The 26,068-nt window shown below is 54.4% G+C and overlaps 11 protein-coding genes across 11 annotated transcripts; 6 read left to right on the top strand and 5 right to left on the bottom strand.

Moving 5' to 3' along the window:
- The first annotated feature begins 5,035 nt into the window (after window positions 1–5,035).
- Window positions 5,036–7,526, top strand: EV422DRAFT_549072 (Clusterin-associated protein-1-domain-containing protein). The gene is made up of 8 exons (XM_053071699.1): window positions 5,036–5,199; window positions 5,297–5,408; window positions 5,483–5,702; window positions 6,033–6,167; window positions 6,229–6,446; window positions 6,535–6,676; window positions 6,769–6,946; window positions 7,028–7,526. The coding sequence occupies exons 1-8, from the start codon at window positions 5,178–5,180 to the stop codon at window positions 7,327–7,329; spliced, it is 1,329 nt and encodes a 442-aa protein (XP_052920564.1). The 5' UTR covers window positions 5,036–5,177; the 3' UTR covers window positions 7,330–7,526.
- A 189-nt stretch (window positions 7,527–7,715) lies between these two features.
- On the bottom strand, window positions 7,716–10,530 carry EV422DRAFT_582030 (WD40-repeat-containing domain protein). Its single transcript, XM_053073396.1, has 16 exons — window positions 10,383–10,530; window positions 10,223–10,325; window positions 9,977–10,147; window positions 9,824–9,914; window positions 9,584–9,765; window positions 9,451–9,516; window positions 9,330–9,387; window positions 9,149–9,254; window positions 8,946–9,082; window positions 8,819–8,881; window positions 8,694–8,748; window positions 8,574–8,634; window positions 8,380–8,504; window positions 8,226–8,310; window positions 8,018–8,161; window positions 7,716–7,926 (listed from the first exon to the last, which is right to left on the bottom strand). The coding sequence occupies exons 1-16, from the start codon at window positions 10,483–10,485 to the stop codon at window positions 7,842–7,844; spliced, it is 1,635 nt and encodes a 544-aa protein (XP_052920563.1). The 5' UTR covers window positions 10,486–10,530; the 3' UTR covers window positions 7,716–7,841.
- A 22-nt stretch (window positions 10,531–10,552) lies between these two features.
- On the top strand, window positions 10,553–11,954 carry EV422DRAFT_549061 (GrpE protein-like protein, mitochondrial). Its single transcript, XM_053071698.1, has 2 exons — window positions 10,553–11,118; window positions 11,192–11,954. The coding sequence occupies exons 1-2, from the start codon at window positions 10,792–10,794 to the stop codon at window positions 11,618–11,620; spliced, it is 756 nt and encodes a 251-aa protein (XP_052920562.1). The 5' UTR covers window positions 10,553–10,791; the 3' UTR covers window positions 11,621–11,954.
- On the bottom strand, window positions 11,955–14,048 carry EV422DRAFT_549059 (Nse4 C-terminal-domain-containing protein). The gene is made up of 7 exons (XM_053071697.1): window positions 13,539–14,048; window positions 13,364–13,435; window positions 12,965–13,277; window positions 12,795–12,891; window positions 12,506–12,728; window positions 12,301–12,386; window positions 11,955–12,224 (listed from the first exon to the last, which is right to left on the bottom strand). Exons 1-7 carry the CDS (start codon window positions 13,825–13,827, stop codon window positions 12,132–12,134), a joined length of 1,173 nt encoding a protein of 390 aa, XP_052920561.1. The 5' UTR covers window positions 13,828–14,048; the 3' UTR covers window positions 11,955–12,131.
- Window positions 14,049–14,258: 210 nt separating this feature from the next.
- EV422DRAFT_371313 (uncharacterized protein) lies at window positions 14,259–15,208 on the top strand. Its single transcript, XM_053066729.1, has 2 exons — window positions 14,259–14,607; window positions 14,676–15,208. The coding sequence occupies exons 1-2, from the start codon at window positions 14,361–14,363 to the stop codon at window positions 15,119–15,121; spliced, it is 693 nt and encodes a 230-aa protein (XP_052920560.1). The 5' UTR covers window positions 14,259–14,360; the 3' UTR covers window positions 15,122–15,208.
- Window positions 15,209–16,461, top strand: EV422DRAFT_371314 (uncharacterized protein). The gene is made up of 4 exons (XM_053066730.1): window positions 15,209–15,345; window positions 15,408–15,777; window positions 15,842–15,931; window positions 16,213–16,461. Exons 1-4 carry the CDS (start codon window positions 15,296–15,298, stop codon window positions 16,381–16,383), a joined length of 681 nt encoding a protein of 226 aa, XP_052920559.1. The 5' UTR covers window positions 15,209–15,295; the 3' UTR covers window positions 16,384–16,461.
- Window positions 16,462–16,539: 78 nt separating this feature from the next.
- Window positions 16,540–17,921, bottom strand: EV422DRAFT_510482 (uncharacterized protein; the record flags this gene model as incomplete). The annotated part of the gene is made up of 4 exons (XM_053068933.1): window positions 16,540–16,941; window positions 17,026–17,381; window positions 17,482–17,673; window positions 17,876–17,921. 4 exons carry the CDS (start codon window positions 17,919–17,921, stop codon window positions 16,540–16,542), a joined length of 996 nt encoding a protein of 331 aa, XP_052920558.1.
- An 857-nt stretch (window positions 17,922–18,778) lies between these two features.
- On the bottom strand, window positions 18,779–20,465 carry EV422DRAFT_572659 (kinase-like domain-containing protein; the record flags this gene model as incomplete). Its single annotated transcript, XM_053073156.1, has 9 exons — window positions 18,779–18,837; window positions 18,901–19,063; window positions 19,131–19,280; window positions 19,355–19,405; window positions 19,475–19,541; window positions 19,610–19,728; window positions 19,794–19,973; window positions 20,046–20,170; window positions 20,243–20,465. The coding sequence occupies 9 exons, from the start codon at window positions 20,463–20,465 to the stop codon at window positions 18,779–18,781; spliced, it is 1,137 nt and encodes a 378-aa protein (XP_052920557.1).
- A 505-nt stretch (window positions 20,466–20,970) lies between these two features.
- Window positions 20,971–22,170, top strand: EV422DRAFT_549044 (CybS-domain-containing protein). Its single transcript, XM_053071696.1, has 5 exons — window positions 20,971–21,050; window positions 21,218–21,314; window positions 21,475–21,567; window positions 21,661–21,672; window positions 21,746–22,170. Exons 2-5 carry the CDS (start codon window positions 21,221–21,223, stop codon window positions 22,096–22,098), a joined length of 552 nt encoding a protein of 183 aa, XP_052920556.1. The 5' UTR covers window positions 20,971–21,050; window positions 21,218–21,220; the 3' UTR covers window positions 22,099–22,170.
- Window positions 22,171–22,209: 39 nt separating this feature from the next.
- EV422DRAFT_482036 (tRNA intron endonuclease) lies at window positions 22,210–22,738 on the bottom strand (the record flags this gene model as incomplete). Its single annotated transcript, XM_053067322.1, has 2 exons — window positions 22,210–22,394; window positions 22,462–22,738. Coding segments are annotated over 2 exons (462 nt in total), but the record flags the coding sequence as incomplete, so codon positions are not given.
- A 1,733-nt stretch (window positions 22,739–24,471) lies between these two features.
- EV422DRAFT_488228 (nitrogen permease regulator 2-domain-containing protein) lies at window positions 24,472–25,733 on the top strand (the record flags this gene model as incomplete). Its single annotated transcript, XM_053067418.1, has 5 exons — window positions 24,472–24,847; window positions 24,918–25,152; window positions 25,225–25,261; window positions 25,340–25,551; window positions 25,673–25,733. Coding segments are annotated over 5 exons (921 nt in total), but the record flags the coding sequence as incomplete, so codon positions are not given.
- Window positions 25,734–26,068: the final 335 nt, after the last annotated feature.

The following is a 26,068-nucleotide window of genomic DNA, read 5'->3' as shown; positions in this document are numbered from 1 at the left end:
CGTACCCTCAACCGCCGCCAATCCCGCTGGTCAATCTTCTTTGCTGATTTCGACTTTGTCATCACATACCGCCCTGGTACCCAGCAACACCAAGCTGACGCCCTCTCTTGTCGCTCTGAATACGAGCTAAGGGAGGGGGAAGAAGCATTCCGCTCCCAGGAAACCACGATCCTCACCCCTGACCATCTCTGCCTGGCCGCCACTTATCTGACCCCACTGGACTCCTCGCTCCTTGACCAAATCAAAGCTGCCCTGGCATCCGATGTGTTTGCGCAAACCATCCGGCGACAGCTTAGGGCCCCCATTGCCCAGCAATCTCAAGAAGACCAAGAACGGATAAAGCGATTCTCCAAGGAAAATGGGGTTCTGCTGTACAACAACCTTGTCTACGTCCCCACCAACAAGCTCCGTGCTGAGATCTGCCGGGACATGCATGACACGCGTTTGGCAGGACACTACGGCATGTCAAAGACCCTGGAGCTCATCTCACGCAACTACTGGTGGCCTAGCCAGTGGCGTTTTGTCAAGTCCTACATCAGGTCCTGCGACGTATGTGCTCAAGCCAAGACCAGCAGACACAAGCCCTACGGTCTCCTCCAACCCCTGCAGGTCCCTGACCGCCCCTGGGGGTCAATTTCCATGGACTTCATCACGGATCTACCCGCCAGTGATGGGGTTGATTCTGTGCTCGTTGTCATCTGCCGGTTCACCAAGATGGCGCACTTTGTACCGTGCAGGAAAACTGCCACCGCTGAGTCAACTGCAGATCTGATCTGGCACCATGTCATCCGGCTCCATGGACTCCCCGACGATATCGTATCTGACCGTGGCCCACAGTTCAACTCCCACTTCTGGAAACGTCTCTTCGCTCTCCTGGGAACCAAGATCAACCTCTCATCGGCGTTCCATCCCCAGAGCGATGGACAAACCGAGCGGACCAATCAGATTCTTGAGCAATACCTTCGCTGCTTTTGCAACTATCAACAAGATAACTGGAAGGAACTCTTGTCTTCTGCTGAGTTCTCTTACAATAACACCATCCACTCCGCCACCCAGACAACCCCCTTCTACGCCAACTATGGGTTCCATCCTCGATTCAGTCTGGCTTCCGCCACCACAACCGAATCCCTTAATCCTGCAGCCGAAGCTCGTGCCAACCATCTCAAGGAAATCCATGAACAGCTTGCCACTGAGCTCAAGGAGGCCCAAGGACGCATGAAGCGCTTTGCCGATGCTAAGAGGGCACCTGGCCCAGACATGAAACCCGGGGACAGTGTCTGGCTCTTACAGCGGAATCTCAAGACTCTCCGACCTTCCCAGAAACTTGATCACCGTCAGATTGGCCCCTTCACAATCACGGAGAAGATCAACTCGGTCACATATCGCCTCAAGCTTCCCCCATCCTACAAAATTCACAACGTCTTCCATGTCTCCCTTCTTGAACCACGTTTCACCATTCCGGAGCGAACTGAGCCAGAACCCACCCCACCAGAAGAAGTCAAAGGACAGGAGGAATGGATTGTGGAAGACATTCTTGACTCCCGTATTCGACGCACGCAGCTTCAGTACCTCATCAAGTGGCAGGGTTGGCCAAGCTCGGAGAACACATGGGAGCCAGTGGAACACCTTGCCCGATGTCAAGAGCTTGTTGCCCAGTTCCACCAAAAGTACCCCGACAAACCCCGGCCAAAGCCTGCCAACATCAAAACAACATCCGGACGCCGTGGCTAAAGGAGGGGGTGATGTTATGGACGACGCGTCCATACCATGCGCTTACCTCATGACAGCATCCCAACAGTCAGTCAATGTCAATTCCCTGTCAAAACCTGACATCTGCCAAACCTCGCAGCCGCACGCAGCCGCGCTACCCCACACCTGCCACTGCCTTCATTTCTCCACGCAGCCGCACGTAGCCACACCTCCCAACACTCGGCGCTTACAAACCCTTCTCCATACTTCCCCACGTACCCGCCCACAGCCTCAGCATAGCCACCCCATCCCCAGTCTTCTGTTTCTATGCTTCCCCACCCTTGGCGCTTCTCTTGGCTTCCCTCTCATTCCGTACCCTTCTGCTTCCCCACGCTTCCCCAGCCTTCCCAGAAAAACATAAATAGCCGCCTCCCCTGAGCTCCCCACTTCCTGATCCCCCAGCAGATCAACACCAGTTCTTCCTAGTCTTGTTCTAGTTCTTGTTTCGGTCTGAATACCTGTCAACAACCTGCACCACAAGTCGCCTCTATTTCCACCGGCTCCGCCCATTCATAACAGGTATACCATAAAGACCGGTGAGGTGATGTGCCCGGGCAGGAGATTCGGGCCGTGGGCGCGCATTTCGTCGGTACAGTCCTCGATGATCCCCTTCGCGAGACAGTCGTCAAGTTTGAGTTGTAGTTGATTGCGCTCGGTCGTTGAGAGGTGGTACTCGCCGACGTAGCGTCGCATTTGTTGGGGGGATTGAGCCCATTTGGTTTTCACGCCGTGCGCGACGATGTTCAGGATTTCGTCGTTGATGGAGAAACTCTTCCAGTGTCAGGAAAAGTGCTTTAGTCGCCCGCCGGGAGGTATAGTGGGATGCGGGTGCGGAAACAACCACTCCATCCACTGCGTCCGTATCGTCGCGTTGCTTTGTTCTACTTGTTCTAGGAGCGGGAGTAGCCAGAGGAAGTCGTCGCGCGACACCCACGGTCGGCTGGCGGAATTGAACACCATCCCTCGTTGAGGTGTGGCCCGCTGACCCAGCGGGTCCATTGTGTGCGCCATTGAAGAATGCGCAGCTCGTTTGGGAATGGTAATTGTGCGAGAGGGATTAGCCTTGGGGTCGGTGTATCCGGTATATCCGGCGTATCCGGTATATCCGGTGTAGTCGGGGCATCCGTCGTACCCGGCGTCGCCGTTGAGCATCCCTCTACTGTTTTTCCCGTTTTGCGTCGGGTGAATTGTGTCGTTGATGACTGTGGGACCCGCCGCGGCCGCCGTCGCGGCCTCGATAGCCTTGTCCGCGAGTACCACCTTGATATCCGCTGCTGCGTGGGCTGCTGCGGAACCCTCCCCGTTGGTTTGATGACCTGCGGTCGACGTAGGAGGAATTGCCCCGGGGCCGCTGACTGCTGCGCGTACCGGGGGGACCAAAAAGCTTCTGGGGTCGAAGAGATTTCATTGCCTGGAGGGAAGCGACAAGTTCCTGCATCTGATCGAACTCGCCGAAGAGCTCCTGCTTCCTGTTTGTGCCGAATGCGCATCGTTTGTGAATGGAGTCGACGGTGGTAGCGGTGAAGCCCGCTGCTTCAAGCGCGGCCTTTTGGGCGTCGCGGATGGTCTTGGTCAGTGTTTCGCGTGCAATCAGGGTAGTGGCCTCGCAGACCGACATGGTTTGTTGGACGATGGAGACAAGTTGTTCCTGCGTCATCCCCGGCGCGGCTGATTGACTGAGTAGGGAGAGGATGGGGGCGTGCTCCTTGAAGGCCCGTAGGTGGCGGTGAACGAGGGGAGCGTGTTTCGCCTTCGCCTTCTTAAAAGCCTCCTTCTCAGCGGCGGAGCAATGCGCGAGGAGGACATTGTCTGTGGGCGTGCCGGGATTCATGTTGATGGAGTAGGCGTCCAACACGTCAACTTTGGGAATGCGACGTTGAAGTTCCTTCTCAGCCTCCTCCTGCGTCGAGACGGATACGACACCTTCGTCGCGGAGGATATCAGCAAGGTGCATGTTGAGCAGGATCACTGACCGGCTGGTTGGGAGGCGCACGCGGGTGTCAGCGTCGGACTCGGAGTCGGAATGGTGCCCACCTTTGCTGCTTTCGGCAGTGTTGTCCTCATCATCCCCCGGGGCAAGCGGGAGGTGACGACGTTTAGTTTTGGGTTTCTCGGCCGCTTGAATGTCGCGGAGTGAGGGGAGCGGCTGACTCATTGCAATGAACACCGGCTGGGTGTCCGGTTTAGGATCCCACATGGTTTTTGAAGCCGGGGGCGAGGGGGGAGTTCACCGGGCTTCAGCGCGAGGACGACGGGGGCCTTTTTGGTGTGAATGGTGTCCAGACGGTGGTGTTTGGGCACGCCAGGTTCGGCCATCTCGGCATGTGTATGCTTGCGGCGCTCTCTAACCAAAGCGAGCGCGGCGTGGTGACACTCGATAAGCCTTTCCCGTTTTCGTCCGAGGGCGGCGATGATGGCAGCCTGGTTGTCTCGCTCGATAGAGGCAACGACCTGCTCGGCGTGAGCGAGACTCTCTTCCCATTCCGCAATGTCATCATCTGTGGGGTTTGCGGGAAGGTTCGGAATGCGGCAAAGAATGGTTCGCTCAGGGGATTGAGCGTTGTCCTTCTCGTGGTTTTCAGACCCCTCCCCGTTGCGGAAGTGGGACTGGGACGGCGTGCCATTGTCATGCTGAGAGTCGTTGTCATGCTGAGAGTCGTTGTCGTACTGAGAGTCGTTTTTGTCCATGGTGATGATGCCGCTGGCGTATACACAAGTGTGGGTCTGTGTCTTACCCCGGGGAGGAGGGCGAACGTGAGTTCAAGGTCTCCTTGTTGTGCGACCTAATGCGCTGGGTGAAAACCCAAACCGGTCGCCTCTCGTTCAGAGCGGCGCCCAGTAATTCCCTTTTCCGTTCTATAGACGGAAATCACCATGGAACCCAGATTTCAACGTACCTGTGGCAAGAGCGATGAATTAGGGCAGTGTTGATGCACAATGAGAGTGCAATGTTGTGAACGGAGTGTGCGCTTAGCCTGTTTTCGTTCTAGGATCTGTGCACTCGAGTGAAAAAGAGATGAAGGGAAAGGGAGCTAGGGTTATCTGTTATTTATTCCTTCGAGAAGAAAAATAGAGAAGCTTACCAAGCAACCTCCGAATGGAGTCCATTCACGCACACACGAGGGTTAGGGTTAGGGTTAGGGTTTAGGGTTAGGGTTACCACGGGTTAGGTTACCCCTAACCTAACCCTAACCCTAATAAATATATTGCTGTCAGTGTCCATATGTCTGCCCCCTGTGACTCTCTGCGACGCGACCGGCGACTGATGCCGTGATTGAGGGTGTCAATGTTACCTCCCGTGGTTAGCACAGTAACGTAGGAAACCACCCTGCTGAGAGCCCCCACCGAACTGTCCATAACAACCGCACCGTCTCACTCGAAGACACTCACTCGACGTGCAATCGCCTCTTAAGGCCGCTCTCGCAAAAATGTCATATCGAGAAATGAGATGTAAGCTCCCAAACTCCCAAGATGTCCATCACCCACGTCGCGTCTGCCCACCCTGGTCGCAAGCTTATTGACACCTTCCAACCCAACAAACATCCAGCATTCACAGAAAAGATGCGATCACTAGGCTACCCCAAGCTCATATCCATGGAATCCTTCCGCTTGCCCAACTTTGACATGCTGGCTGATATTCTCCTGTGGCTGGTGAAGAGGTGTGGCTTTCTACCTATGCCCTTTATGTGACCTTTCCCGGCACTCATGTTTTCTGTGATTCACCCACCCCCAGCTACGACCCATCAGCAGAAGTCCACGAAGACGTCGACACAGAGCAGGACCGCATCATCTTTATCAAATCCATTGCCCAACTCATGGCTCCGAAAGCGCATCTAAGACTCAACACGAGGAAATTGTACATGGCGGATGGGACCGCGGTTAGGGAGTTGTTGAAGATTGCCAATGTGCTTTATCAGGCTGTTGTGGTGAAGTCGGGGGGTGGTGGTGATGAGGTGGGTTGAGACGAAGTGAGGCGTGGCGAGGCTTGTCTGCAACGAGTGAAGCGAGTTCGGGAGTCCGCGAGGACGAGCAGAGCGAACGGCTGCGGGAGCGAAGCGAGCGCGAGCAGAGCGAGTTCCTTGCGCCGCAGGCGCAATACCCCTAACCACGGTCTTAGCGAGCCTCAGCGAGCGTTAGATCTTTTGCGAGCGGAGCGGCCCGGTCAACCATCGAACCATCCAACCATCCAACCAACGACGCGATACGCCCGTCACTGCCGTGCTCAGTTCCACTTGTGGATGACAAGCGATTTGCGCGGTGAGCTAACGATTCGCTGATCATAGGACCTAGGCCGCGTACTCCCACTGGACATCTCGAGCAAAGTCGGGCAACTCAAGACCTGCCGCGTGCTAGCAACCGAAATCACTGAACGCGGCGCCAAACTCTACGACTCGCTCGGGAAGGAAATCGAACTCAAGGTACGTACCTTCCGTCACTCATCCGCCCACCATGCCCCACTCACCCTTCCCATTGATTTAGGACGTCCGCGCAACAGTAATCTCCCGCCCCTTCGAGCTCAAAGCCATGGAATCCACCGTGACCACCTCCCTCACGAAACTCAAAGAACAGATCTCCGCCACGGCGCAGGCCCTGGATAACCTCGCGGCTGATGAAGGGAGTCTGGTCGCCAAGATTGAGAAGAAGAAGGTCGAGCTGGAACGGGCGCAGAAACGGTTGGCGAGTTTGCAGAGTGTTAGGTATGTGTGCGGGATGTCTCACCGTCCTTTGCGTGAATGTGATTCGGATCGCGTGACTTTGTGATGTATGGTTAAATTTCAAATGCAGACCGGCATACATGGACGAATATGAACGCATCGAAAAAGACCTCACGAAGCTGTACCAAACCTACATGGAGAAATTCCGCAACCTCACCTTCCTCGAACAGCAGTTGGACGAGTATACACGGCTCGAGCAGGATAAATTCGAGGTCCGTCTGATAACCTCATCCTTGCCCTCCTCCCCTCTTGCCTGTATCATCTCTCACAAAGCCGACATATCCTCTTTTGATTCTTCACACAGCAAACAGAAGAATCCCTCCGCCAAATGCAATCCCGCCTCCACGAAGAAGAAATGCGCCTCCTCCGCGGCGAAAAAGAGCTGCGCGGCTCTCTCATTTCCTCCTCTCTCATCGGGTCCGACGTGCGTGGGAGTGGTAGCGGTGGTGGGGGAATCGGGGGGAGGTTGGCGAGACCTAAAGGTATGTTCCAAAAATAAATATGGCGGGATTTTGTGACTGTGGGTTGTGTGTTGATTGGGGAAAATGTGTTATGATTTCTAGGTGCAAGCCACCGCTCCCAATCCTTCCGCACCCTCGACGGCACCTCCTCCTCCGTCGACCTCGAGTTCCAGAACGAGGAGGGCGCGTCCGTCTCAGGCTCCGCATCGCCCGGCGAGTTTCAATCCAACGATGGCGAGTCGGATCTTGACGGTGATGATGATGACGAGGGGCGGGGATTGGGCGGGGATGAGGAGGAGGAGGACGAGGAGGATGAGAGTGGGGATGGAGAGGAGGATGAGGGCAGCTTTGTGTTTGGTGAGGACGAGGAGGGGGAGGAGGAGGGGGATGATATTGATTTTTAGAGATGGGGGAAGATACCGCGGTATAGACTGTTTGGGATCTAGATTTTTGGGATATGATGCTCTGGAACGTTGCCTTTTGGAGGTTCTCTTGTTGGAAACATCGTGTACAGGTTTTGGAGGAGTGGTATCACATTATGGCGCAGAGTGAGGCCTTTACACAAATATACAATACAATACGCCCTTATTGATCATTGCCTTCGAAACGTCAAACTTACGATGGACATTGAGGACATGGAAATGTCCACCGCAATCGCCTGAACAGTGAAGATGCTAGGTTCGTACCGTACAGTCAGGTAGCAAAAAGCTGTCTCTCCTCGAGATCAAGTCAGTGCGCCGCCGAGTCGCCGACGCGTCCTCTCCGCCTTGTGGAACGGTCATTGACTTCAATTAGAAGGAGAGACAGCTTTTTGCACTACAGACCTATCATGCACTACGGATGCTTCAGAATAATCTAGTCGGTGCAACACAGATGGACAGAACCTTGGAAGGGCAACGTTCTCTCGCTGCCCGTTTTACGGGCCCCACCATATCACAGCCCTATCCTTCTCAGCACTAACAAACGCCTTCGAGTTCCACGCAACTCCACATACAGCAGATCTGCAGCGCAATACAAATCATAAGCAAACCGGTACAAAACGCTACTCAACAAAAGACCTTTATGGGAATATCAAAATGAACATGCACCCACCTATGTTCCTTCAAAACCTTCTCAATCCGTCCATCACTGTGCCAAATGAATACCGCGCCGTCCTGTGACCCGGACGCAATGTGGCGGCCGTCGGGACTGAAGCATGATCGGGACCAGTTCATTCCCGGTCGGAAAGCGTCGTTTCTAGTGGATGCGCAAGCGTTATTTGGAGGAAAGGAATTGAGGTCCCGAGGGTTGAGGATCTCACGAGATGGTCTTCAGGACTTGATAGGTGTTTAGATCTATCAGCTTCAGCGTGTTGTCCCGGGATGTCGTCAAGAGCACGTTTTCAGCTACGGTATCACAGTCAGTGTCAATCTAACGGTCGTTGCAGTGATACATATAGCCATTCTTGAACTTACTTGGATGAATGGCCACGCTCGTCACCTGCCCGTAATGAATCCCGGACAGCTCTCTAATCAATGACCCGGATCGCGAGTCCCAAATACGGACATTATGATCCAGGTGACCACTGGCTATTGTCGTTCTGTGTGTGCGCGCTTTGGTGAGTGATGTCCCATGCACGTTCGCATACCGCGGTCTCCAGATTTCATACCCGTCTCCGTTGAGCAGACACAAGTCGTTGCAGCTGGACAGTGTGAAGATGGTGCTAGTGCCTGTGATGAATGTCAGCAAAGTATGGCAGAGCACAAGAGCTCTGAGTGCAGATGCGTACAAAAGCCTCTGTTTAGGTCCCATATCTTGATGGTTCTATCGTGCGAGCCCGATATCTGTTGGTGGTTCCCCCAGGTGAGCGCACTTTCAACACACGATTCGCATGCTTTCTCGTGCGACACCCACCACGCGGCCAGAGTCTGTAAACTTCGCAGCAAACACTTTTCCGATGTGTCCAGTGAGGGTGTGCTGCAAGGAAGGCGATTCGAGCAAATGACAGGTGCTCATCGTTGAATTTCATGTGCCAGACTACCTTCAGCCTCGCCGTTGCGACGTTCCAAAGCTTCACGGAGTTATCGTTGCTGGTACCCATGACCAGCTCCCCGGAATTGTCGAAAGTCAGTGACATGATGGCTTGCGTCGCGCCAGACAACGTTGATTTGAGGGCGCCTAAACGGATGATAATAAGACCTCCGATCAAGCTTCAGGAAAGGCATAGTAGAGTTGAAGGTTTACCAGTTTTCACATCGAACAAAAGAACCTTTCGGTCATTGCTTCCTGTAGCGACAATGCTGCCGTCGCCATTGATTTGCACGCAGTTGATCTCTGAATCGTGTGCTTGCTGTATCGTACAACAGGTTTAGCGAAAGAAGACACTAGACAGCTGACAGGGCGGTAAAATCAGACATGAGCCTACCATTCTCCGCACAAGCTTTGCCGGAATGTGATTGGTTACGGTGGGCAGTGCCGCAGGGCTGTGAAGTAGGTTTAATGACAAAGGCGATGCCCCGTCCATCGGTAAGGTTCGGGCGACTCACAATGCATCAAACTTCATGTCAGCCGAAGAAAGCTGCCTGGGGCTCGCCGCTTTGGACTTTAACGCACTGAAAACCCTCAAGGTGAGCCCGGACCACAAACGGCAACGCCAAAACCGGCATCAGTGCGCCTTACATTTCAACATATTCATTCGCCTCATTCATCCGCGCCGCCTGCTCTTGCTTAAGCACGATCCATCGTTCGATAAGGGTCCCGTTTTCCGCCTCCAACGATTTCACCCGTTTCTCCTTCTCGGACAGCTGTTCTTCCCGTTGTACGAGCTCTAACTGATGTGTTGCTAGCTCGTCTTTCAGGATCTGTAAAATACTATCAGTCACGGTGCGACTACTGAGATCTTGGGCTGCGATGGCTTACCTGGATAACGTGATCCTTCTCCTTTATCAGCTCCTGAACGTCTCTCAGACGGGCTGAGACGGTGTTCAGGTTTGTGGTGACGGCCCGGTTTCTGCATGTCCTAGATCAGCCGTCGCTCTTCCTCCAACCCCAGCAGTTCGCCCAAGTACGTACGCCTCTTCAAGCGCAGAAACGCTTCCGTCGGCCTTCTGCATAGCCTCCATGAGTTCCAACATTTTCTGCGCGTTCTGTCCCTGTGTCTTGTACAGATCCGCCCGTTCGTCCTTCAGCTCTTTGATCTGAGTTTCCAAGTTGGCCACTTGGCCTGCCAGTTCGCCGTGGTTGCTGCAAAAACATTAGCAGGCAGCTCTCGGAGACTTTTTCAAGGACCAGAATCCGTCAACAGAGTAACCGGCTCACCCATGCTCTGCAGAACCAGGTGACCCCTGGCCATTCTTCGCCGCTAACGACAGAGCGTGGAGATCGTTTTGCAATGACGCTACATTCTGCACCGCCAAGTTATCTGCGGAATTATGTCAGACTACAAGATTTCTATTAAAGTGATAACCCTAATACGTACGGGCGGCGATCAGGGTTACGAAAGCATCTCTCTCCCTTGCGTCTCGATCTGTCAGCCTTTTCAGGACGAGGTCTCGCCAAAGGGGTAGCGCCGCCGTCGTCATCTTGCTCAACGAAATGCACACAACGGTATGTAGGGTTTGGCAACACAGTGACTTCCGCGTCAAATGGAGCGCGCCAATATTCCGATCGCGTGTGCGTTTCCAGGCGGTCCTCTTTTTCCCCTCGCACCTCGGCTCGCAACTCTGCTCGCAACTCGTCTTGAAAAAGGTCTCCACAGCACGGACCATCATCCCCCGCTCGCAAAATATCAGAAGCCACAAGCGGCACCCCCAGCACTCGTCGAAAACAAACGACAGACTCGTAAGCCCTGCGATCAAACCGCATTTCGGCCCAAACCTATTCCAGCAATGAACACATCTTTCCGCGTGATCAAGCGCTCTCTGCAAAGAGAAGCAGCACTCTTCCACGCCCGTCCATCCACCTTCTCCCAAACCTTCTCCCACCCCACCATATTTCGCCGCACCACCGCCCGGTCGTCACCATTCTTGGCTAGCCGGACATATTCCACCGCACCGACGGAAGAAGCACCCAAGGACGCTGCTGCAGGTGCGGAACAAACCGCGGAGAAGACGACAAAGGAGGAAGGCCCTGCGGCTAACGAGCCGAAGACAATAACGGAGTCGGAGCTGAAGGCTGCGCTCGCGGAGAAGGAGAAGCAAATTGCTGGACTACAGGTAATGCCCGGCCGCTCTGTGCAAGGACCGAACTTCAAGAGCGCATGTCTAACCTATGCCATCTTCCCTCTAGGATGTCTACCGCCGCGCATTAGCTGACGCCGAAAACGTCCGCCAACGCACCCGCAAAGAAGTCGCCGACACCAAAGAATACGCAATCACCAAATTCGCAAAAGACCTCCTCTCCGTTGCCGACGTCCTCGACCTGGCCCTGAAAGCCGTGCCCCAGGCGCAACTGGAAGAGAACGCAGCCTTGAAGAACCTCTACACGGGAGTTGACATGACCCGCTCAAATCTGCAGGCGACGTTCAAGCGGTTTAGCATTGAGGTGTTCAACCCGCAGGGGGAGGTGTTTGACCCTAACTTCCATGAGGCGCTTTTCCAGGCTCCTATCCCGGATAAGGAGCCGAACACGGTGTTTGAGGTGGCCAAGATCGGATACAAGCTTGGAAACAGGTGCTTGCGGCCGGCGCAGGTTGGCGTTGTGCAGGCGAGGGAATAAAGCAGCGACCCGAGCCGATGTTACCCACCCCACCATCAATATCATCGTCCGTCACGGACCTGCATCCCTCGTTATCACCGCCGCGGCAACCACGCATCTTACTGAAAGCGATTCGAATACGAGCCCCCGATTTAATATTATTATAGCGCGAAACCAGGGCCTTTTCGCCCCCGCGAGCGAGCTCATTATTCCGCATTCTGCCACACCCCTGTAGTATAGACCAGCATTAGACGCCACATGCATCCTCGGCATCCTACGTCTGGCTTATGTGTACATATGCATTACCGCGGAGGTTGAATCACAGCTGATATAAACTTAGACCTCGAAAAGACGTGTAGGCATAATGACGACGGTGTGAGTTCGTATCTATTGACCTCCGAATGCAAGAGACAACGTGGATGATATATACAAAAGGGGGATGGTATAGCTATGACAATAGCGTATGGCATAGCCCGTGTCTGCCAGACACGTCATCCCCAACACGAATGTTACAACAAATGGAGATGGTGATCTATCCATACCAGCGCCCGCTTTGCGCCACGAAATTAGACTTCTCTCGGGTGGGTATACACGACGATGTGATGTTGTACGCTTCAATGAGGTCCTGAATGAAAGAGGGGGTTGGTGATTAGCAAGGTATACGATTGGCGTGGACGCACGAGAAGGGAGCGGAGACTCACCCGCCAGGTTGGCATATCTATGTCGACCACTGCTTGATAGCGTTGGGCGTCTCCACCGTTTTCATCGCTTGGTGGGTCTGCTATGTCTGTGAGTTGGGGGGGAATAAGGTTGGTGCGGGATCCACATTCTCCATCGCGGCGTTTCCATCCGTCCCCGTGATCATAGCACGCCCACTCCTTTTTCAATATGAAACCAAAAACGCACCCAGCATAAGCTCCCCATCATCCTCATCCTCATGCACCTGCACCTTCCCATCGCGGATCAGGAAACTGACATAAAACAGGTTCTCGACCGTCTGACCGAACGATTCCGGGTTGACGATGAACTCAAAGAACGGGACGGTGCCGAGATCTTGGAGGACCATGTAGATCTCTTTGACGAGGGCCGTTGTTTCGTTTTCTTGTTTTTGGAAATCTTTTTCGCCGAGCTTTGTGTGGGGAAATGGGGGATGTTAAGTCATGGGTTGGTAATACGCTCTGAGCACGATACGCACCTGTTGGGGCTTTTGCAGATCCTCCTTGTTCTTCACCAGCCTGGCGGCTTTTCGTCGCTGAGTCCGTACAGTCTGCTCAACCGCTAATGGCCCTAACCTGCAGCATCCGAAACAACCATCAGCCGTCATTCCTGAGCCGGCCCCTCTTTACCGAAACATCCAGCTCGTACATGAAATCGATGGTCGGCACCCGTCGTAAACACATCGTCGCCGCCTTCCCCAACGCCGACCAATCCAATCTCGACAACCCGGCCCCTGATCCACCTCGGACATCCGCTTCCTCCTCGTCGTCATCCTCAACTTCGTCCTCATTCTCCGCTATCGTCTGCGCGTTGCCATTCATGGTTATGACTACCTTCCCTAGCCAGTCATCGATGTTGAAGGTGCCGCCATCTAGTCGCATTCGCTGTGCTTTTTGGACGGCGAGGTCTGCTGCTGCTACTAGCACTTTTGAGTCTAGTGTCGCTTCGTGTGTTGTGAATACTACATGGGAAAGATAGGTTTTGCGTTAAGCATGAAGCGGACAAGGTTTGCAAGACGACGGTGCATATATCTGTTCACATACTCACCTTGTTGAAAGAGCTGCCCAGCGCGACCAACCGTATCTATCAGTTGTTGCGCCGTAATCTCACTTCTATTTGCTTCAGGTAACAAGATAATCGAAAGCCCGATCAATACGACAGTCCCCTCGCAGTCGATCGCCTCTTAATTGACTCCCTTCTCATCCGCCGCCCCAAGACTTACATTCCGTAATCGACAACAACTCCCTATACTCCGCCCTAATAACTCTCCTCTGCTCTTCCGTCTGCTGACTATTAAAAAAATCCTTCCCCCCCAACATCTCCAACGCCTGCTCCGTCTCTCCCATCGCCTGCGAGTCTTCCTCCTCGTCAAAGTCCTCCTCCATTTGCTGGTCGTCTTCGTATGAGTCGGGCTGTCCGCGTGATCTGTGTGTGCTTTGCCGACGACTGCTGCTGGACCCTGTGCCGCGCGAACTGGAGGCTCCTGAACGACGCATGGCGCCGCCGAGCATTTCCGGGTGGGTTTGGAGAGATGGGTCGAGGAGAGCTTCGAGTTTTGAGTCGGGAGGGATTGGCAGGATTTTGGAGCCGAATTTGCGGGGCCGACTTGGTGGGTTCCAGATCCGACATCGCAGTCCTTTCTTTCGGACGAGGGGTTCGGACGAAGGACGCTTGATCACGTGCCCCACCAGGGACTCGTAACGACTTCAACCGACGCCGACTACATTACAACCAGTTGGACTGCCACCACCATCTGGGAAGGCTGGCCAATGGGAAGGCCACGGAGGGTTCCCGTGGGCCAATGGGACGTGTGGCCAACCCCGCGAAATAACCTCAGTTAGGGTTACGTGCGCGGGTTGTCAGACAGCCCATTGGATGACAGCCTTCCGACGCGTTTGTCACCTCGCTGCTTGAAATGTCTGAACACTCGCCTTCCTCTGCGCAAAACGCGTGGGGTGCAGGCAGAGCAGACATATACCGGCCAAGCCAGAGCAGACCCTCGAGGCCTCCCTATTCATCCATTCCCCCAATACGTCGCCCAAAAATGACAGCAACAAGAGAAGAATACCTCTCCATTGTCGCCGCCGAAGAAACCGAGCTGTTCATCATCTCCCTCGTCGACCGCATCGTCGCCAAATCGCAGGACGTGCTCTTTGAACGCCATATCGAGAGCCAAGTCCTGCCGTACGCAGTCCAGTTTGCAAAAGCGGCGTTGGATGAGTTGGTTGAGTGGGAGTTTTTCAAGGGCGATGATGGCGGGATTGAGGAGGAGACTTGGAGGCCCGATGATGGTGGGTCGGACAAAGTGGGCGAGTTTCAGCGATGGATGTGCCTACTCACATCTGGTTACCGCATACAGAACCAGAACCGGCAATAATTGACTCCTGGGCCCCCGGCGCAATACCCGTCCGCAAATCCATTAGCGCCACCCCTACAACCACCCAGGACACTTCATCCGCCGTCAGACACACCACCACTCTTGCACCGCACTCACCCGGCGGCATCACATCTCTCTCAAAGCAAAGCAGCGCAGCAAGTCTAGTGGATAAAGCAGTCTCCCCCGCCGACCCTCTGCGATGGGGGGAAATTGCGAATGAACAGATTCCAACGGCGAGACGGCGAACGATGGGGTCGACTGCTGGGTCTGGGCTTGGTGCGACGTCTGCTACGTTTAGATCCTCAAACGCGTCGGTGATTTCGGCAGGCGGGAGGGAGAAGCGACATGCGGTGGGTTTCTGGTTTGCGCATCAGAGTCAGCGAGGCTGCATAGCGGACGTGGGGGTTGTGATTGGGAGACGGTTTTGATCAAGTCAGAATTTCTCCTTTCCAAACACGCAGGGCTCAGGAGCAGACCTGAAATCCACCGCATCATCTGCATCAGTTGGCGGCCGGCGACGAGAGTCTTCAGCAAATCGGCACCGAGGAGCACCGTTACCGCCAGTCACATCAGGACCGGTCCAGGTGACTGACCCGAGTATAATGAATGTAATGAAGAAGAAGCCTGGAGCTACTACCCGCACGGGGCAAGGGTACGTAACAGATGACTTCACGCATCATGCATGGCCGGGCCTAATACCAAGATGTCATATAGAGCACGAGTAAAAATCTCCCCAGCCGCATCATCCCCCTCACCAGCCGCGGAAATCCATCCTCTGGCCTCGCGCGGCGAGGAGAGCGGTCACTCACAACGGCATCACGAAACATCGCGGGACATCAACAAGAGAGGAGGAACGTTAGGGAATATTAGGGGGGCGCAAACACCACAACAGCTGAGACAACGCCCGCAGGGAGAACAACCGGCGCGGCGGCCTAGACCTCCTGGGGTGGGCGAGCTGAAGGGATCCAAACAGATGGGAGATCAGGGAGTGCGGTCAAAGAGTGGAAGCACGGTCAAACTGCTGGATAGTGGGGTGTCCACCGGGCATGGGTTTGTAGACGATGCCACGATACCTGCCTCATCCGTACGTTAAACCCCATTACGCCCTCATCGTACGCTTTTCCTAACCGCCTCTCCCGCAACATCAGCACGCAAACCAGCTCCCAACCCCCACACCACCCACCGGCAACCCAACATCCGACCCACTTAAGCTCGTACTAGCGCGCGCGCGCCCGGTGGTGCGTAAGGTGGACTCACAGCCGCCGTTGCCGGGGATTGGCGAGCGGAGGAGTAGTAGGACTTCGGCGGAGGATGGGTCGGGGACGCGGGGGGTTGAGGTGTAGGAGATCTTCAAGGCGTGTGGGGCATGGTGATGGAAAGATGATACTTTTGGTTGTACATTTTGGATGACGGGACTTTGGGTTGGGCGGGGATGGGACTTGCATGTATAGTGTATAACACTATACGTAATGAATATCATGGAGGATACCTACATATTCACAAGGTCTTGCCCTTCCAGATCAAGTTAATGCATCTTTGGACATCAGTCGCTAAGTCACAGCATATGAGGTGTTGGTCCCAGAGCCCAGCTGTTGGTCCCAGAGCCCTTGAAGATGGACGGTTACCCCGCCGGAGCTTGGAGGGCCCACTGACGCCGATGAACGGAAGTTCAGGTTCAAGCGGACGGTAGATGACGGTTGTGATCTTATTGGAGGCTACTGAGGCTCTATTAAGTCCCTCGCAAAACAACCATTTGGAAGTACGCGTCTTCTAGCCATAATGCAATGCATCTCACAAAAGCGCTACACGATCCTCCGCCAACAAACAGGAGAACTCGGGACACACCCTATGCAGCTACAGGCTTTGGCCTTCGAACCTGAGTGGCCTGCGATGACGCTCCTCCACCGCCCGCCGCCTGATTGGCACCTCCCGCTGCACCCCTAGGGACCGACGTGTCCCTCTTCGGTATCGACGCAGCCGGCGCCACCACAATCCTCTTGGGTCGCTGCGCGTGTGGGTGGACGTGTTTAGAGACGGGATGCTGATGATGGGAGTGGATGGGTTGCATGGCATCCACCGCTTCTGTGGCGAGCTCGCTGGCGATGCTCATGGTGCTGTTGGCGATGGGACCGGGGAGGCGGCCCCCTGCATGTGCACTGCGTGATGGAGCGGCTAGATTCCCACTCGGCTTGATTGATGTCCCTATGCCGTCGATCTTGACGGTGGGACTCAGGTAGTCAGTGATAGCCTATTTAGAGAAGGGTGAAGACGGTTAATCCATAGGCTCAATGAAATCGCGTTCCACAGACATCGACAACACTTTCATACACACCCCCGCTCGCGGTAAACACTGCCCAAAGGCCTCCATAAGCAGCTGCTCTTTCCCAATCGCCACAGCCCAATCCGCCTCACTAACTCTCCCATCCCTATCCTCATCCAACTTCTTCAGCACCAAATCCACCAAATCCTTCACACCGTCCTCGTCCTCCTCCTGGCCCCTAACCAAGCAGTTGCGCAACATCTGGTACATTTCCTCCTTGCTCACGTAACGGTCGCCGTTGAGATCGTACACCCGGAAACAGAACTTGCTCCGCTCCTCTAGCCGCCCTTTGAGGAAGACTGACATGCCTTTGATGAACTCGTCATAGGAGATGTAGTTGTCTGCGTCTGTGTCGAAGGTCCTGAACACTGTTGCCCATAGAAGTTACATGAACTAGGGATGTTAGCTTCCCTCTTCCATGTCCCTCGTCCCACCAAACATGAAAAACTTCAAACCTGCTACACCCACCTCTATCCATCAAAAGCGAATCATCGACCCCAAACACATCAGCAAGCAAATCGCGGAACTTCGCTCGGTCAATCTTCCCCGTCGCCAGCGCCGCGAGCGGGTCTCGGTCCGCGCCGCCGAATGCTGTGTTGGTCGGCACGGGGAGGAGGTCGATGAAGCGGCGTTGGAGGACTTCGATTTCGGAGCGGGTGACTTTTTCGGTGGTGGTGGTGGATAGAGTGAAGGTGATGTAGATGTTAGCAACAAAACTAATCGATGCTCCCGTTCATGCGGCTCCCGGAGAGCCAATGGCGATAATATCCTGGAGAGGGCGTCTACCTCCACCCTTTTCCCTCCTCCCCTGTCGAATGCGTCTGCGTTTCATCACACGACCTCCATTGAATCCGGAACTTACAGACAGAATTCTTAGCCGGATCCTCGGGAGCGGCACGTGCGGCCATCGTGCCTGTCGTGGTGGCGTTCGCAGGAAAGGCGGAGAGTTGGATTGGAGAGGTGTGTGTATGACGTTGCGATCAACCCGCTCTCGATTGGATGTGTGCGTCGGTGGATGTGCGTCGGTGGATGTGTGTGTCTGCGGGTGCGGAGTAATGAGATAAGAGACTAGGACCAACCCCAAAAACAGACGCTGCACAGAAGTCACAGCAGTGCATCTAGAGCATCTCACTTCAACCGGTTTACCGCCTGTCTACCGTGCTGCTCCCAATTCTCTCACCTCAGCCTCGGCCTAAGATTTTTCTCTAGCGGGTCCCTCTCGCCGCCTTCAGGTAGCTTCCCATGTGCATTCGAAGCTCAGGAGTAGGACACTGGACTACGGGAACACAATGATGTACGTTATATGATTCAGGGAAGCTGAATACGGACACATAAGCTTCATACGTATCAAGCGTAAGTTACTCTATGGCTTTTGCTTCTGTAAACTCGTTGGTTGTTAGGCCATGTGTTTTGTTGATACGGATTGTCGGAGATATTCCAGAACAGACTCTAAACGCAATTGCGAGCCCGCTCCGCAACCTTAAACGCGTGTGTCATAGCTACTGGAGAACACGCTGAGTGTGACTTAGGTGTTAGGGTTATTCAACCCTAACCGTAAACTATTCCGTGCGGAAAGCAGTAATTCTGCGTGGAAGGCTAGGGAGTGGCGTGGCACCCGGCCATCCACATCACAAAACATCGCCTCTGCTTCATCGCTAACCTACATCAAATGCAAACAACCAACCGATCGGGGGTATCTACCACTCTATCATAGGCGATATGAACTCATCCAAAAATGTCACAATAAAAAGGCGAAAAGAAAAGGCTAGAAGAGCTTCCGCGCCACTTTGGCTCCAGGCACGCCCCCCATTTCGAAATCGTCATCTGAAATGGTAACGGTTGAGTATCAACGACAATGGTGAAAAGCGAGCCCTGCAACAATCTTACCGGGAAAGTCAGGTGCTTTTCGCTTGATGCCTGGTCTCGCAGCGGCTTCAGCGTCGTCCGGCGCAACAGCTTTATGTTGGGCGCCAGCCCCACCGACGTCTCGGGGTAGTTTGTTTGGTGGCGTTGGCCGAGGTTGGTTGCGAAAGTAAAAGTGCTTCAACGCCTGATGAAATCAGAAGCTCAGCAAATTTAGCACGGTCAAGAAGGCAAAAAAGAGTCCGCGGACATACCTGCTCCGCGGTGGGTCTTTTGAGCGGATCGTACACCAACAGGTTCTCCAGAAACGTTAGAGCATCAGGTGATGCGGCAGTGAACGTCGCATGTAAGGGATTCTTTGGCATCGCTTTGAATTCATGATAGTCCGGAAGCTGAGTCATGCCCTGCTCATTGCCATATTGATGAATCAAATGACTCCATTTCCCACGTAAGATCACCGGGTGTGCTGTAGTCCTACCGGCCACTCTGACTCAGTCGGCGTCCCTAGGGCGCGGAAAATGACCTGGAGCTACGCAATGTCGGATTCGGCTGCCATGAAGGGAACCCGCAACATGAGCTCTGCAAAAATACAGCCCACAGCCCACATGTCGATGGCATAACCATAATGCTTAGCTCCAAGGAGAAGCTCCGGGGACCTGTACCACCTGTCAAGGATTAAAAGATAAGCCTTCCGTCCAAGCAACTGCATCCACGTCGGCAGTACCATGCTCACCTTGTCACCACCATCGAAGTCATTGCCCGGTGCGGATTTCCATAATCACGGGCCATACCAAAATCGGCTAGTTTGAGCTGCCCGTCACTGGCCAGCAGTAAATTATTTGGCTTCAAATCCTGGAGACGCGAGACCCTGATGAGCCTATGAAAGTTTGCGACGTTTCCATTGCCAATGCACTTACCCGATGGAGAATGAAGTTGTTGTGACAGTGATGTAGACCTCGGAGAGTCATCAGCATCCAGCTTTTGATATCGCCAGCGCTGAGGGTTACAGCCTTGTTCTTGATGATCTTTTCCAAGTCGGCGTCCAGGTACTCGAGAACAAGATTGAGATTCGTCTTGTGAGAATACACGTCTATCAGCTGGGGGGAGGTAGGGATCGGTGAGTGCGTGATATGCAACATCAAGGGGCCTTTGCCCTCGCCAAAACGCACCTCGACAACGTTGGGATGTTTCAGCTCCTGCAATGCTTTGACTTCCCGGATGGCGGACATGTCCAGTCCATCTTTGAAAAGACCGGCCTTTATCTTTTTCATGGCTATCCTCCGTTTGCCTTCCGCTGGTGCAGCGCGTCAGTCCATGGCTTCATGTGCCCGGCGCACACGGTCATGGTGGAGGTCATGCTGCCCACCTTGCACGCCCACTTTCTTGTCCCGCAACAAGTGGTCTCTTTCACCTGTATCATCGCCTTCCAAATCTTTCTCGACTGCTGCTGGTTCCGCTGGAATGGCCCAGCCAAGATAGACCACGGCATAGGTTCCTTCTCCTACTTTCTTGTCTTTCACGAAGTGTGACCATTGTGAGCTGGAGGTGGTTGAACGATGAGTCCTCGCGAGCACTGTTATCGTCGCCATGTCTAGATGTCTGCCTCGCGAATTTTACTACAGTAGTTCGTTTTGCGAAAGAAAGCGTTATCCAGCGCTCGTTTGAACTTGGTGGAAAGCAGTTTGCGGCACAGACCCTCTATAAGTCCCCGGTGTTCGCAAACAAACACGCCGCTCGTCACTGACTGATCGAAAGGCAACTCCCCTTCCGGGCCCTGCCTGGCCTTGGGGAAAAACTGACCGAGACGCGCTTGGGACTGCTGGGGAGCTGGCTGGGAGGGCTGGGAGGCTAACTGTAAAGTTATTGGGCACGGAGGGTTGTGATTGGCTGTGCACCTCTAAACTGGTTATTGCGCGCGGGGTTCCCTCGTAACCCTAACTAGAAGTTATTGTGCGCAGAGAGCTGTGATTGGCTGCTACTCGCGCATCTAACCCTAACTGTAAGTTATTGCGCGCAGAGGGCTGTGATTGGCTGTAACTCGTCGGTGACGAAAAGGCTCCAAGTTGAGGACCATCTATATACTGATCGAAAACACACCCGACTCTTCCCGCTGTCAGCTCGCACTGCAAGAACAATCCCAATACCCCTCGCTCCTACATTCAGGAACGCCAAACGTAAGTACCAGGGTCCCTCGGGACTAGGTTCTCGGTCGCTTCTAGATTCCCGGGGAAGGGAAGTCCTCCTCGCAGCGGGATCAGACCGAAGTGCTGTGCTAGATTTGCATTTATTCCGCTCGCCCGCAAGATGTCTGGATTCTCACTATTGCTTCCGTTTCTCATAGGTCATGTCCGCACGCCTCATTTGCACAGCTCCTCAGCTGTCCGTCGCAACGCTCATTAGGCCGAGTGTGCGCTCTACCCACCTCATTCCCGGCGCGGGTATGTTTTGCATGGGAACTTCTCAGGATGGAAAACGCATGGGGGGGAGGGCAGGGATGACGATGTCGCCAACACACTGCCATCAACGCTTGTTCTCCTTATGGACGTGTCCCGGTTCCGGATTTTGACAATCCTTACTGACCGAGGCCACCTCTATTAGGGAGCATTCGTCTTCTCCGAACATCCAATGTTGCGAGGGCAGAGACTGCTGTACCAAGGAATGAGACCGTGGGAGCAGCAGCGCCTGCCAACCGTAAGTGTATTGCGCCCGCAGCCGTGGAAATGAAACACTGCCGCCTGCACGTATACTGACATCGCTTGCCCATATCTGGTTCCCACCTGACAGCGGCCACGACGAGTAAGTGCACATCTTCTAGCATACGACACCCGCCTTTCTCGATTCAAACTGACCATATTCGCAAAACTTCTAGCTCAAAGCGGCGAACCCAAAAACAAAATGCACGGTGCCTACCACTGGGACTTCGAGCGCGCTCTCTCGATAGCATCTATTCCCGTCGTTGTCGCCCCCTTCATCGTCGGCTCACACCCGTTGGTCGACCTCGCACTCGGAGTCGTCATTCCACTCCACTCCCACGTCGGATTCGACGCCTGCATCACTGATTACTTTCCCAAGCACCGTGAACCCGTTATGAACAGGATCTTCAAAGCGGCTCTTTATGGCGTGACCGGGTTGAGTCTGTATGGGTGCTACCAGTTCAACACAAACGACATCGGGATCACAGAATTCTTCAAAAGGCTCTGGGTGGGCAAGCACACCGCTTAAGCATGCGGCTGTGCATTATATCATGGATGTGGATTGTATGTTGGGAGTGGGCAAAATAAAATACGTAAAAAAACGACGAGACAGTGATTATTTCCCGCTGCATCGCTAGTTCCATCCCGTCCATTCTAGCGAGAAAGAAACGAGCTCGTCTTTCTCATCATCCCACGAACATAGCGCGAACCGCTTTTTCACGGCTGTCCCCAGCCGGCCGAACATGACCGCGTCGAGCGGGCTATATAAGGTCTTCATCGGTACCACGGCCACGATAAAATGTGCGTGGAACCTCAGAATGTCGCCTGAAGGGATCCCGGTTCGTTCAGTAACATTTAGAGACAAAGCGTATACAATCCGTACAACACATACCAGGGTATAGCAAGTAATCTCCTCCGAATTTACTGCCACTCGTGATGAAGAAACCTTTCTCCCACAAGGCGCAGAAAACCTTACAATGCCGTTCCTCCTGCGGTGTCCGCGGGTATGTCCACAATTCGCGGTCCAGAGTACTTGATTGCGATGATTTGACGGAAAACCAGGGCAGGAATTGAGAAGACGTTGGGATCGTAATAGGTAAAGGCGGATTGAGTGGAAGTGGTAGGGCTGGGTCTACTGCCGTCTCAATTGATGCGGTGGCATCCACACCCCTCGGAGGTGTGTGTGAGGGCGATTGTGCACCTGGAAGCTCCGCATCTGGAGCAAATAAGCTGCTCAACGATTCTCCTTCCGCCGCATTCTCCTCGGGTACAATACTGCCTCTCTCGGATCTCAGCCCCATCATGTTCATCAGTGTGCTCAATTCCGTCATTGGCGTGATGGCCCTCGTAGCAGAGGGAGATTGCTCGTCTTCATCATCGTCGTCACCGTGCATTACTGGTGATTTGAGCGCCATGGATTTCAGCTTGAGACTCAATTCTGTCATTGGCGTTAACAGTTCTGATGCTGTTTCCTCGCTTACAGACGATGTGTTGAGACGGGATGGGACGCGTAACGGGGGCGGTTGAGAGGGTGGGTTCTTCGGCTGAGTTGTGTCTGGGTGGGCGGCAGGAATGACAGAATCCACCTTGGCCGAGAAAGTGACGGATTTCTTTCGTTCCCCCCTCGACCCAATTGACTCTGGCTCACTGGGATCCGTAGAAGTCGACATCCCAATTTCCTCTTTCTTTTTCTTTCCCGGCTTTGTGCCCGCTTTCGTCCGCGCTGCGGCTCTTTTTGATTTGCGCATTATGTCGGCCACTCTCCTCCTCTCCTCCAGGTACGTATTCATCGCTTCTTCTCGCTTTCTCGCCAGCGCCTGTATATCCTCCTTCTTCGGTATGCCATGACCACCAGGCGACGCTGCAAGTTTTATTAGACCTACACGTCAATCAAAAACTTAGTCTTTCCATGCAAGCTTAAGCAGCTTTCTCCATAAGATACGCACCATTCCGCAACAGCACCGTCACCTCCTCATCCATCAACAACAAGGGCAGTCCAAAGAAAGTGTTCTGCAGCGGCATCCTCGGCAGTGTACCGACCAGCGCACCAAGGACATGGTATCGAGTACGCAACGTCAACGCGGCTACTCGAAAGGGGGGCGTAACGTAAGTCTTGACGCATCGTGCGAAACGTGAGCAGTGGGCTTTAGGGAAAGGACTGAACGAACGTACTGTCGGCGTCCCAGACGTATCCCCGGTCGTTGGATATGTACACAGTTGGAAGGTCGGGAAGCGGCACCGTCGAGGGTTTGGGCAGATCGGGCGAGGTCAGGGGGGCGGCCATCTTGGGTACCGGCGGACGTCCGGGAGGGCCTCAGCAACAGGGTGCGGCGGTGCTGCCAGTGGTGAACGTTGGCTAGAGCTCAGCTTGAGGGTCGTTTGTTGATCACACTCACGAAGTACTCTACATATACCAGCGAAGTCGTCCGAAAGGCAACTTGCGCAAAGGAGGAAAACGCATCCACAGGTTGCAATCAAATGCCGGTTGCTGAGCCTGCTGAGCTCTCTGCTGCTTTCTGGCTTTCAGAAAAACATGGACTCATTCCAGGGCTTCCCGCAAATCCTGTCCATCTTCTACGCCGAGTTCCACCCAACACAAGGCCCCAGGGTCACCTTCCAGGTTCCCGAGAACTTCATCACGTCAGCGGCAGCCGCGGGAGTCGGGGCCTTCGGGGCAGCCAACGGGATTGCCGGTGGTGGTGGTGGTGGGGCTGCAAACAGTGGGACAGCAGGAACCGATTGGGCCGATGACGGAGCACCCCCCGTCGGGCAAGGCAGCAGTAACATGCAAACCTCAACCCTATCCCTGCTCCACTCCTCCTCCTCTCCAACCCTCCTCTCCCCCTCCCGTCAACCCGATCGCTCCACCTCCCCCTTCCGCCTCGCCTCTACCACGCCCATCACCCCCACAACAACCCTGCCCCCAACCCTCGACTTTGACTCCATCTCCGAATACATCATCCCCAAACCCGCCCTCTGCAACCGTCTCGTCACCCTCTCCACCCCGCACTACCAGATCCTCTCACACCCCGTGAGCATCACCAACGCGAAATACGAGCGCAACGCACTCCTTTTCAATCTCGGTTTCGTGTTTGAGAAGAACGCACCGACGCGGGTGTATGAGCAGATTGTGAGGAAGCTGGCGAGGATATTGATGGGTGCTGAGGTGCAGTTTGGGTTCTTGAGGAATGAGGTGACGAAGAAGGAAGCGTTGGGGAATATCATTGAGCAGATTTATGATGATTTGAATTCGTATGCGGAGTGTCAGATTCCCTTAAGTATGTTTGTGGGTCGGTGGATCGGGGACTCGCAAAAGGTAACCTACATACTAATCCCCCTACTTATTAGACGAATCAAACATGATAAACCTCAAACTCTTCCCGGCCTACCCCAACCCCCCACCAGTTCACGATTACCAAGTCCCAGTGCTGATCGTCAACCTGGAGCGGATGATGGACAAGCACTGGGATATGACGATTCAGCGGGTGATTCCGCGGATCAATGGGATCCATAGCGTGAAGCGGATAAGTGAGAATGCGGATGTGGATTGTGGGTTGGTTAGGATTGCTGTGCAGCATTTATTGTAGGTGGCGTTGGCGTTCATATGTTGTGGGGGTGGGGGGCCATCGTGGCTTTGCCTAACTTTCCTTGGCAGATATTACGGATGCGTCAAGATGGTCGATATCTTCCAGGTAAACCACACACGCGTTTTCATCCCTATCCATCCGGCAGCCCCATTGATACTCTCCCCCCACCCCCCACCCGCACAGTTCTCCAACATCTACGGCATCCGCCCCACCCTAACCCACCTCCTCCGCTCCCCCACCCTCCAATCCGAACTATCCACCTTTGTCACCCGCCCCGGCAAACCCGCCCCGGCCTTCGCGCTCTTGTTCTCGCTGTACTGTGCGCTGAAACCGGGGACGACGGTGGGGGAGTGGATGGAGGATAATAATGTGGGCGGGTTAAATGTTGATGTGCGGTACGTATGCGGGTGTGTGTTGGTGGGTGGGGTGGAGATGGGGCGGGGGGGCGATGCTGATGCTGCTTTTCTGCTGGTGATGTAGTAAGCTAAATATGGATTTCTTATTTGGGATTGGCAGACGGTTCTTCATGTACGGCGTGATCAAAGAATTCGTGTACAGGATCCATAAATACCCATTCTGGGTCGCCGACTCTTCCACCACTCCCCCCACCGCCGCCCCCACCTCAACATCGAAGCAGGGAACATCATCTCACCCATCCTCTACTGCAGGTCTTGCAGCTAACAGGGGCGGCGAGGACGACGCGGCCTCGACAGGGACAGGGGGCAGTTCCAACGCGCCTCCGTCGTCCCATCACACCCACCCGATGAATCACAGCACTATCAACAACAATAGCACCACCGCGACGAACCGGGCCCTCCGCCCCTTCCTCGACGGAACACGCCACTACGACGAGCTGTGCACGCTGTTTGGATGCTCGGTCAGGGAACTGGACGAGGTGCTCGGGATGGGCGC

The sequence above is a fragment of the Fimicolochytrium jonesii genome (assembly GCF_025526975.1).
Source record: "Fimicolochytrium jonesii strain JEL569 chromosome Unknown EV422scaffold_50, whole genome shotgun sequence".
In the NCBI taxonomy this organism is placed as follows: domain Eukaryota; kingdom Fungi; phylum Chytridiomycota; class Chytridiomycetes; order Spizellomycetales; family Powellomycetaceae; genus Fimicolochytrium; species Fimicolochytrium jonesii.
Note: the sequence above shows the minus strand (reverse complement) of the source record. Positions and strands in the feature narration are given on the sequence as shown.

Bases quoted from the DNA above. Each gene is read 5' to 3' on its own strand.
- EV422DRAFT_549072 (XM_053071699.1), top strand. From the start codon at position 5,178: ATGTCATATCGAGAAATGAGAT. The intron at 5,200-5,296 runs GTAAGCTCCCAA...ACAAACATCCAG, and splicing joins GTCATATCGAGAAATGAGAT to CATTCACAGAAAAGATGCGA. The intron at 6,677-6,768 runs GTCCGTCTGATA...TTCTTCACACAG, and splicing joins TCGAGCAGGATAAATTCGAG to CAAACAGAAGAATCCCTCCG.
- EV422DRAFT_582030 (XM_053073396.1), bottom strand. From the start codon at position 10,485: ATGACGACGGCGGCGCTACCCCTTTGGCGAGACCTCGTCCTGAAAAGG. The intron at 9,517-9,583 runs GTAAGGCGCACT...GAGGGTTTTCAG, and splicing joins GCGAATGAATATGTTGAAAT to TGCGTTAAAGTCCAAAGCGG. The intron at 9,083-9,148 runs GTAAACCTTCAA...TCATCCGTTTAG, and splicing joins TTTGTTCGATGTGAAAACTG to GCGCCCTCAAATCAACGTTG.
- EV422DRAFT_549061 (XM_053071698.1), top strand. From the start codon at position 10,792: ATGAACACATCTTTCCGCGTGATCAAGCGCTCTCTGCAAAGAGAAGCA. The intron at 11,119-11,191 runs GTAATGCCCGGC...TCTTCCCTCTAG, and splicing joins AGCAAATTGCTGGACTACAG to GATGTCTACCGCCGCGCATT.
- EV422DRAFT_549059 (XM_053071697.1), bottom strand. From the start codon at position 13,827: ATGCTCGGCGGCGCCATGCGTCGTTCAGGAGCCTCCAGTTCGCGCGGC. The intron at 13,436-13,538 runs GTAAGTCTTGGG...TGTTACCTGAAG, and splicing joins GTTGTTGTCGATTACGGAAT to CAAATAGAAGTGAGATTACG. The intron at 12,729-12,794 runs GTGCGTATCGTG...CCCCACACAAAG, and splicing joins ATCTGCAAAAGCCCCAACAG to CTCGGCGAAAAAGATTTCCA.
- EV422DRAFT_371313 (XM_053066729.1), top strand. From the start codon at position 14,361: ATGACAGCAACAAGAGAAGAATACCTCTCCATTGTCGCCGCCGAAGAA. The intron at 14,608-14,675 runs GTGGGTCGGACA...TACCGCATACAG, and splicing joins GACTTGGAGGCCCGATGATG to AACCAGAACCGGCAATAATT.
- EV422DRAFT_371314 (XM_053066730.1), top strand. From the start codon at position 15,296: ATGAATGTAATGAAGAAGAAGCCTGGAGCTACTACCCGCACGGGGCAA. The intron at 15,346-15,407 runs GTACGTAACAGA...GATGTCATATAG, and splicing joins ACTACCCGCACGGGGCAAGG to AGCACGAGTAAAAATCTCCC. The intron at 15,932-16,212 runs GTGCGTAAGGTG...TTGCCCTTCCAG, and splicing joins TAGCGCGCGCGCGCCCGGTG to ATCAAGTTAATGCATCTTTG.
- EV422DRAFT_549044 (XM_053071696.1), top strand. From the start codon at position 21,221: ATGTCCGCACGCCTCATTTGCACAGCTCCTCAGCTGTCCGTCGCAACG. The intron at 21,315-21,474 runs GTATGTTTTGCA...CACCTCTATTAG, and splicing joins CCACCTCATTCCCGGCGCGG to GGAGCATTCGTCTTCTCCGA.